Raw genomic sequence first — 10513 nt, forward strand, 5'->3', positions numbered from 1 at the left:
CACTTACAATGTGTATTTAGACAAGTTTTAAAGGAGGTGGAAGGCTCACAAATCATTATCTCTAAGCAGTATAAACTCTTCTATTCTGCCACATGAATGTTTCAATGGAATCATTTGATTTTCCTCATTTCTGTAATTTGATTTAGTAGGAATATTTTGCTGATTTCTGGTGCTGAGTCAAAGAATCACAGGAAAAGCAAATTCATAGGTAATTGGGCAAAAGCTTAGTTTATCTAAAAAAAAAACATTTCTCTTGGATTTTGTGCATATGATTTTTTCCCCTAGTTCCAGCTTCCTCAGTCTCTTCCACACCTCTGATCTCACATTTCTCCATGGACTCCTGGACTGTTGATGACCCCATGGATCTCTTCCTCGTGATATGTTGTTTTCACTGAAGTGTTTGTTGACCTACCCCATTGTGATGGCTGTTCTTGGTTGTCACCTTGACTATACCTGGACGGAGCTACAATTCAGAAATGGAGAATACATTTGTGATCTGGATTATAAGGTAAGAAGACAACATGCCTTTAATCCAGACTTTGAGGCCAGAAGGCACACCTTTAATCTGTGCCCCACCTTCTGCTAAAAGTCTATATAAGAACAGCGGAAGAAGGAAAGATTCATTCATTCTTCACCTGCTTGCCCTTGGCTTGTCAATACACCCATTCCTTCACTGGCAATGGAATCTACTTCTTTAGGACTTCAGTATACACAGATCAGCTGAGACACACAGCCTTGTGCAAATGAGCAACTAGTAGATTCTCGAACTTTCTTTTTCTTCTGCTCTTCTAAAGAAATGTACTTTCTATTAATATAGCCAAACATTTTGGACTGCCGCCTGTAAATCATTTCAATAAATTTCCATACATACTTACATATATTTATACAAAATGACTACGTATACATATATATGTATGACGGAGAGAGAGACAGAGACAGAGAGGGACAGAGAGAGAGAGAGATTCATTCCATAAGATCTGTGACTCTAGAGAAGCCTGACTAATCCAGGTAAAATGGTATTTCAGCTTAATTCTCAAGCAGCACCCTTTTATTTCATATCAGCGCTCTAATCCTACAAACCATCAAACTAGATTAATACTTTTATTATTCAGTTCCAATGACATTTTCTTCTTTTAAATTGTGATGGTTTTTTATTTTCTCATTGAATAAATAAGCAGTCTCCAAATCATCCTCTATACTCCAAACCAGTCATCACCAGGATTTACCCATTGTAACAGTGATGCATACAGAAAACAAGGAGTTGCCATGTATTTGTTTAAAGATCATTCCCTGAATTCTTTTCATCCTACTTGTATTGCCGATTCTATAAAAATATTCTAGATTAATTAAGTCTTTTTATTTATATGTATTTATTTGTCTTCTTTTTATTGATCTGTATTCCATCAAACCTTCATGACTGCATCTCAAAGCCCTTATACTGGTATGTAGATCATTATAAGTTCAGTTATCTCCTTACTGTGCTTTGAAATACTTTTATCTTTTCCAGGATCATGCAGTCTATTAAATTTAGTAAGATGTTTGCATTTTCATGAAAACTTCTTTCACAGATCCAACTAAAACTTCTCATTTTTTTTTTCATTTTTTTTTTTGTCCTTTTGGTGTCCCCTTCTGCCCCCTAGACAAATGCATATGATTCTCAGCAGAATGTAATTTGAGCCACAGTTGAAACACACTTCAGGTGTCAAATTCTGTGTCACTGTTTCTCATTTGCCTCATCTGAATCTGAGAAAGCTACAGGCTCACGATGCAGAAGAGGGAGAGAAGCAGAGGCACTGAAAGAACAGATGAGCTCTGCCTTCCCTGCTGTGTGACCTTAATGAGTGGTGGAAGATGGGAGGGTGTGAAGGAACTCCAGATTGAGAGGAAGTGTCAGAGTTGCAGTGACCTGAACATGTGGAATCTGTCTGACATGGTGCTGAGTGGGGGCATGGTTGAGGACTGTTATTGGAGAAAAACAAGTCATTTCATACTTGTGTCCTAACAGGGGTTTTACAATGTTTAAAATTTATGAGACTTAAGGTGACTATACTTGTACAGTGCTTACCTTGTTTATATTACACTGAAAAATTGCTTGTAGAGCACAGTTATTTTTATTTTTTCCATTCAAAAATTTACACTTCCTCCACTCCTCTCATTCCCCTCCCGCTCCCCTTCCCCCATTCATCCTCCCCCTCCCCCTCCCTCCTTAAGAGGGGGCAGGGAACCCTGCCCTGTGTGAAGTCCAAGACCCCCCCCCCCCAACACACACATCCAGGCCTAGGGAGCTTTGCATCCAAATAGACTAGGGTCCCAAAAAGCCAGTACATGCAGTAGAAACAAGTCCCAGTGCCTTTATCAATGGCTTCTCAGTCAGCCCCCATTGTCAGCCACATTCAGAGATTCTGGTTTGATGGCATGCTCATTCAGTCCTGGTCCAGCGGAATTTGGTGAGCTCCCATTAGAACAGGCACACTGTCTCTGTGGGTGGAACAACCCCTCGCGGTCCTGACTTCCTTGCTCTTCTTTTTCCTCCTTCTGCTCTTCAACTGCACCTTGGGAGCTCAGTCCATTGCTCTGATGAGTGTCTCTTTCTTTCTTTTTTTTTTCTTCTTTACAGCAACCTTTTTTTAAAAAAATTATTTATTTATTAAAGATTTCTGCCTCCTCCCCGCCACCGCCTAACATTTCCCTCCCCCTCCCCCTATCAAGTCCCCCTCCCTCATCAGCTCGAAGAGCAATCAGGGTTCCCTGACCTGTGGGAAGTCCAAGGACCACCCACTTCCATCCAGGTCTAGTAAGGTGAGCATCCAAACTGCCTAGGCTCCCCCAAAGCCAGTACGTGCAATAGGATCAAAAACCCATTGCCATTCTCTATCTCCATCCATAGCCGGACGAAGATTCTATGGTGATATTCGAGATGATAATCAGTGTGATAGTGGGGCAAGGCCAGTTCAGGCACCCTCTCCTCTGCTGCCTAAGGATGTAGCTGGGGACATCCCCGTGGACACCTGGGATCCCCTCAAGAGCCAAGTCTCATGTCAACCTTAAAATGGCTCCCTTAATGTAGATATCTTCTTCCTGGCTCCTATATCCGTAGAGAGCAGTTTTTTTTATTTTTATTTTTAAGCCTGTCCTCAAGTTTCTCTCTTCTTTTAAAAATGGATTTAGTGATTAACAGTGGTATTTTGTTTTGGTTCTAAGTTCACCGTCTTGACTTACCCCTTCTGTAGTGTGGGGCAATGATCTTATTGGCAGACCAAATCACTAAATTTGTAAAGTTTTCACAGAAATATCACAATACCATGAATCAATTTTATATTAAATCAACAAAACAAGGTATGAAAAGATTTTATTTTGATTTTGACATGTTTTTCATTTTACTTATTCTTCTCTCATACAATACATTCTGACTGCAGCCTCCCCTTCCTCCACTCTTCCCAGTGTCCTCTTACCTTTACTATCCTACAGATCCAATGATGCTCTATTTCCCTTAGAAAAGAGCAGACCTTCCAGAGATATCAATGGAACAGGGCATGCATAACATAATGCCATAATATTAGACACAAATCTTCATATCAAGTTAGGACAAGGCAACTCAGTAGGAAAAAAAGATCCCAAAAACAGGTAAAAAAAAAAAAGTCAAAGATACTCCAACTCCTACTGCTAGGAGTCCCACAATAACAAAGAAACAAAATGCCAAAAAAAAAAATCCTTTTCTAAAAAGTCAATTTTTATTTTTTAAGAAACAATTCTTTATACCCATGTGTGTATGCAAATGATAAAAATCAAAGCTTGGTGATGTTGATGTACACCCTTAATCCTAGTATTTAGGAGGCATAAACAGCTGGATCTCTGAGTTGAAGGCCAGCCTTGTCTACAAAGTAAGTTCCAGGAATGCCAAGACTACATAGAGGAAACCCTGTGTCAAATAACAACAGCAACAAAAACAAATAAAATCTGAATCAAAAGAAGCACTGGTAGCCTGGATTATCAAGGGCAATCCTAGTAATAGCAGAATGGATATATGCTTAGCAGTTGTTGTCATGAACGACTCTGCACCTCAAGATCAAAAGATAAGTGGCAACCTTATTAGCATCACAGCGAAGGCAGTGGAACAGGTTACTAAGAGCAAAATGGCGAGTGTCTTCATTGGCCGACCTCACTTCTGCCAGTCCCATCCAAGCAGGGTAGACATTTTCTTCAGCTCCAGGATGAACCTAATCACCAGGCAGACATGCATTATTTGTACCTTCCTTTCCGGTATGTGTGCACATGAATGCCCGTGTGTAGTGTTTATGCATATTAATTTGAATGCAGTGGTCAACTTGGATACAATTTTTTGGGTGCCTCATACCATGCCTGCCTGCCTGCCTCCCTGCCTCCCTGCCTCCCTGCCTCCCTGCCTCCCTCCCTCCCTCCCTCCCTCCCTCCCTCCCTCCCTCGCTCCCTCCCCCCTCTCTCTCTTTCTTTCTTTCTTTCTTTCTTTCTTTCTTTCTTTCTTTCTTTCTTACATAGGTTCTCTTCCTCTTCTTTTTACCAGGGATTTGTATATCTCCCACTCCCCGGTACTGGAATTGAAAGCATAAACCACCATATCTATTTCTTCTGTGGATTCAGGGCAATAAAAAGCAAGGAAGTCTTCTATATATTGTGGATAGATGTTCTTCGTCCTAGTCTATATTCCCTATAATTTTGAGTAAAGTTTGAGGAACATTTAGACATAAAATTTTTCAGTCAAAATCGAGACACTGACCAAATGGCTGTAAGACTGCTATTCTGTTGCATTTCCTGGTGGTATATGAGTTTCTTAGTAAGGAACCTCAGGATGCTGTAATTGCCCACAACTCCCTACTGTAAAAGCTGTTAACAAGTGGGAAACTTAAATTTAATGGTTGCAAATTAGATATTTTTGGATTCATTTCTCACTACAACAAAATACCTTTTTTCATGGAAAAAAGGAAAAAGGAAAAAAAGAGACAGAAAGAGAACACTCACCCTGACAAGGATTCTCTTCATTTCCTCTAAAAGTTCTTCATTTTTTTTCTCCACCTCTTTGACTTTCGACAGCATGGTCTCACAGACCCCTTTAAGAGCAGCCACTGAACGCACTAGGTGTTCAAGAGGGTGGTACCAAGCTCTTGAAATGCTGATCATCACTTTCAGTAGGTCATCTGACTAATCAATCATGATTGAACATCAAGTTAAAAACAAGTGAAATAAAACATGGTGGATACATGTAGTATTTGCACAATCATACTGAACTAAAATACCTGTTTTTAATAAGTATATAGAAAATGTTTTGGTAAATGACACACTATAAAATACATATTTTGAGCCATGTAATTACAGTTTGTTAAAATAAAAGCAAATAATAAATAAAAAATCTTTTTATTCCTGAGAAGCCAAACTGATCATGTTTTTTTTTCCTCTACATTTCATCATCTGCCCTCTTCATGAGGTCTTCTCTATATAGTTATTTCCATTGTCTATGAAAACTCAAAGTTTTGTTAATGCTAGGTGTGTTTCCACAGTAACCGATTCAAATAAAAAGACACCAGTACTATCATTGGCAAATGGTCTGAATCATTTTTGTACTAAAAAAAACCAAATTGTTCACTCATATCTTCCTATAATTTTTATATTATTCTAGGATATTAAAACAACAACAAAGAAAACAACACATTCATAAGTAGACTTTTCATGTTCTATTTTACTTCCTTTACCTGGCCTCTGGTAGAGTAGCCCATTTATGAATATGTACAAGAAAAGAACAACTTTGCTTTTAACAACATTGATGTAATACCCATTGGGTTTAGACACACACACACACACACACACACACACACACACACTGCAATCAGTGTGTGTTCATTGCCAATATCACACATGATATTTGTCACCAATTTAAAATATTTGCTTTGATGTCTCTTAGCAACTCTACTAGTAATTATATTGGACAGTAGGGAAGAATCCAAGTAAATATTATTCTATATATGTATAATGAACATGAAAGAAAGAAGCAGAACAAATCATGATGGCAAAACAGGTTGCTGGGAGCACTTCGGCATGATGATTAGGAATGATGCTCTGAGATGGATAAAACACTGTTTCACATTCTTGTCTGGCATGCAACTAATGGAAGGTCTGTGTAACCTTTTGCCGCTTCTCTCCCTAATATTCCTAATGGTATCTTGTTTTACTGGACTTTTGTGAGGTCTAAATGCATGAGTATCAGCAGAGAACTTTTTGAATTCTCTAGCTTTGAGGAAATATTCTCTCTTTCCTGCCTCTCTTCTTGCTTCATTATAATCACATTTTTTTTATTAACGAGAATACCTTCTGTCTTGGTGATATCTACTATTAATAAAATAAAAGCAAACAGATTTTATATATATATATATGTATATATATGATATGTGTATACATCGTTGTCTAGTTTAAATTATATTGAGATTTACTCTGGCAGGGAGTTACAGAGGAGAGATCATGACAATTACACATTACAGCTTCTAAAATAAGTAAACCTCATCAAAAGAGAGGTTAGTCTGAGGCACAGGATACAGTGTGAGGAGAACCTCTTGTTTAGCTGATTTTTAATTATAAGAGAAAAGAAGGCAGAGCTGTCAGGGAGGAATGCACAAATGCACATGCAATGAAAAAGCAAACAAAAATAGGGGAGTACTGAATCTCAGAAAGAAATAACATTCTGACCTGTAAAGAAATATGCTGCAGTGGAGGAGCCTTTTATTATAATAAATGTAACTGTATTTGCATCTTTTCTACCTTTGCATGAATTCATCCATGAATATCCAGCTTAGATTAAAGTAAACACAATTCTACAAGTACAGCCCTGGCTAAAAATGTTGTCCCGTGGATGGACCATTTATAAATCTGCTACAGTCTGAACTAGCTTAGTTTTAGCTTCTGAATGTTGACTGTATAAATGCTATTGTTTTTTCACGGTTCATCTTTCTCTGTTTTATTTATTTCTTTTTTGTATGTTGTAACCACTCCAATGCACCTGAAATAACCTACAGCACAGTAAACCTTTGTACTGTTTCAGTTGTTTTGGTGACAACCATGAATGAAGATTTACTTGTGTCTGTTGAATTTGTTCATTGTCTTCTGGAGTAGCAAGGGAAGCAGTGTGACAGGTACTGGAGTTCCTGGCTTTGTACCACAGGCTTTCAGAAAAGTTTTCATCCTAGAAATAATAAAATATTTCAATTTATTGAAGTTTCTGAATTAAATAAGTGCACGTAAGTGCATTTTATAGATATGCAGTTTATAACAAATAAGCCCTACCTAAAATTGAATGACTAAGCAAACAATCTACTTATATATTCTTCCCAATAGATTCACAATTTCATTTTTAGTATCAATTTCTAGCCACCTAACTTCTTCCACTCTTTACTATTCTCCTGTTATTTTTTGCCACTCCTGAAAATTAATTTGAAAAGAAAGTTATAGAAATTCTAACAGTCTAAAACACTAAAGGTTTTGTGTGTTTTATTTATAAGGGGAGCTGAATGAACATAGATTAATGTTTTAGTTAGGGTTTCTATTGCTGTGAAGAAACACCATGACCATAGCAACTCATATAAAGGAAAACATTTAATTGCGGTGGCTTACATTTTCAGAGGCATAGTGGTGATCATGGTGGAAGGGAATATGGAGGCATGCACGCAGACATGGTGTTGGCTATATTTAGAAGTGACCTGTGTCAATGGTTGTGGCCTGAGCATATATGAGAACTCAAATCTGACCTCCACAGTGACACAGTTTTTCCAACAAGGCCACACCTCCTAATAGTACCACTTTATTTGGGGGTCATTTTTTTACACCGCCACAACTTGCATATGCATATTTATGAATCTGTTTTTTATTGTTGGTCTAAGAAGATATACTTGTTTTAAGTATATGTTGTGAAATTATAGTTGTTCCTCACTTACCACGAAATTTTCATGTCTGGACAATACCAAATTCATGATAAACTTGAAAGGCAACTGTATTGATGGTGTCAAAATTGATTATGAAAATTAGAAAACAACACAAATTAGAGACAGAAGATTATATTAGCCAGAAAAATGGGAAGTCTTCAGTGAGATGGTATCTCTTAGAAATGACAGGGAAGTTATGCACATGATACCACAATAAAATGACTACCTTATGAAGATCTGAACAATAATAACACCAACAGACATATAAGAACCAAGGGGTAAGGGAATCTCAGGGGTTCCTACCTCTAGACAAAGAACTATTGACAGATAAAGATGTCTGATAAAAGGGTAGATGTTTCTAGAAATGAAAGAAACCTTGAGTCTATACTTAGTTATATCACACAAAGTGGTTAAAATTATGTACATAAGTAAATAACATTAAATGTACTCAGTAGGCTGTGTTTGTATGTGTATGTATGAAACAAAACAATAATCATAGCAGTTAATCTGAGAGGGATTAAGGGGAGCAAATATGGAAGGACAGAAGAAGGAAAATGAAGGAGATAAATGAATGATACAATTATATTTTAACTAAAATAAAATATCTAGGCATATTTTAAAGAAAACATATCCAAAATGAGTAAAGATTAAAATTATTATCTAATATTAATAAATGATCAATTGAAGATTTTTCTTAAGATATTTATTAAAACATAGAATTTTTAACAGTCATTGAATTTGTAAAATCCAAAAATGCAGGAAGTCTTCCACCTCTCAAACTATGTATTGAGGCAATATAATCATTGCCTGTTTATCAGTATAATCATTGACAGTTTAACTCTTGTGACCTCATTTGCAAGAATCCTGTCTATGTGATTTGCTTTTTATAGCAGGGATATTGTGAAATTGAAAGATTATATGAAGACTATATAATGAAACAAACACTGGCAAGTGAAAAGGACAATGGAAATATATATTGCTTACAAATTTATAGACATATTGTCAAAATACCAATTTTGTGTTGAAGTCATCTTTGTTTTTCCCATGTTGATTCTGATCAGACCCTGTATCTCCATTAAAAAGAGAACACATTTCCTTTCTAAACTAGCACTCTCTATGCCATTAGAAATTTGCCCCTGGAATCTATAGATGGCCTTTCTCAGCACTGGAGGCTTAACTAGACAGTTTTTTGTTGTTTCTTCTTTACAGGACTTCAACTTAGTTCATTTCTATTCCATCCAAACAATTCTCTGCAACACACTTCTCTTATGCTCCATATCCTCTGAGTGAAGAATGACCATGGAGACTGGACCCTCCATACAAGACTAGCAAACCAGAGTTCCTCTGGGAGCTCACTTTTAGGACTAAATGTCATAAACTAGACTGAGAGACAATCACTTATAAAAAATTAACTAATTATATAAAATATTTGTTTAAAGAACTACCTTTACACGTCTTTGAGAGTTCATCAAATTACACATTCTTCCTGTATGTTTTCCAAATATCTGATATTTATTTTTTAATTGCAAGAAGGCATATAATTTGAACTTTTGTTTATGATGTTTTCTTCTTTAATCTGTAGAATTTTTGAAGAGCCCTTTAGAGAAGAAACCAGAAGGAAATTAAGTACTTACAAACTCCTCAGACATTTGTGTGGTGAGGTTAGAGGTGTATTGAGCCATGACAACAGCACGGTCAAATATTTCTTCAATGGACAACTCATTGTATCCTTCCACGTCAAGGCACATGGGCATGGGGACCACATGCTCCCATAGGAGGTTTGACAGTAGCAGAAGCTGAAACATCACTGCTATAAAGAGAGAAATTACACCTGATGATTCTTTCAAATGAAGTTACATGAGTTAACCTATTTATTAAGCTCTGTCTATTCTGGGGACCCTGGGCTTCATGATTTGCTTCTATATAACTGCAGTGGGGCATAAACTTTGTTCATGGTGAAAATATAAGTAATATTTCCCCAATAGATTGAGAGTTGTGTGACTTCGCACATCTTAGATTTGCTCTTGAATTGTTTTCCAACTTTGCAAACATTGAAGCCCACATTGGTACTAATGCACAATATTTAGCCCTCCATATATTTTAAAAGCTTGTGAATTTATGTTCATTTTAATTTATAACATCCTCTAGGTCTGTAACTTTAGAAAGTAAATGTCTAATGCCAGCATTTTGGACATTGTTGTCACAAGGAGCAGAGTTCTGTTTGCTTTGGCTTCATGCTTGTTGAGAATAGAAGCATGTTGTCGGATTACTGAAAATAAGAAGGAAGAGAGTTCTGTCATAAAAATGATGTTATAACCTAGAGTTTCCAGCTTACAATAATAATCTTGTATATTTGTCATTTAACAAACCATTTGATGTTTTTCCTTTCAACTTGATCTGTGAGTACACAGGATATTTGTAATTTTCATCAAACTGTATTGGTTGTACAAGGCTGGCAGGAGTAAGTGATTTCCCCACAGTCCTACCAAAACTTCTGAGAGTTAGGACACCAGCACCTCAGAATTGTCGCTTCACCTTTTCCCATAGTGGACACCTATAGTGTTTCACTATGC

General features: G+C 36.9%; 1 protein-coding gene across 1 annotated transcript; it reads right to left on the reverse strand.

The window, feature by feature from the left end:
- Nucleotides 1-4028: 4028 nt before the first annotated feature.
- LOC121433929 (prolactin-like) lies at nucleotides 4029-9745 on the reverse strand. The gene is made up of 4 exons (XM_041632612.1): nucleotides 9575-9745; nucleotides 7097-7204; nucleotides 4996-5175; nucleotides 4029-4217 (listed from the first exon to the last, which is right to left on the reverse strand). Exons 1-4 carry the CDS (start codon nucleotides 9743-9745, stop codon nucleotides 4029-4031), a joined length of 648 nt encoding a protein of 215 aa, XP_041488546.1.
- Nucleotides 9746-10513: the final 768 nt, after the last annotated feature.

Source organism: Microtus oregoni, unplaced genomic scaffold (assembly GCF_018167655.1).
Source record: "Microtus oregoni isolate MIOR12 unplaced genomic scaffold, Mior012 000042F_ref0000377, whole genome shotgun sequence".
In the NCBI taxonomy this organism is placed as follows: Eukaryota; Metazoa; Chordata; class Mammalia; order Rodentia; family Cricetidae; genus Microtus; species Microtus oregoni.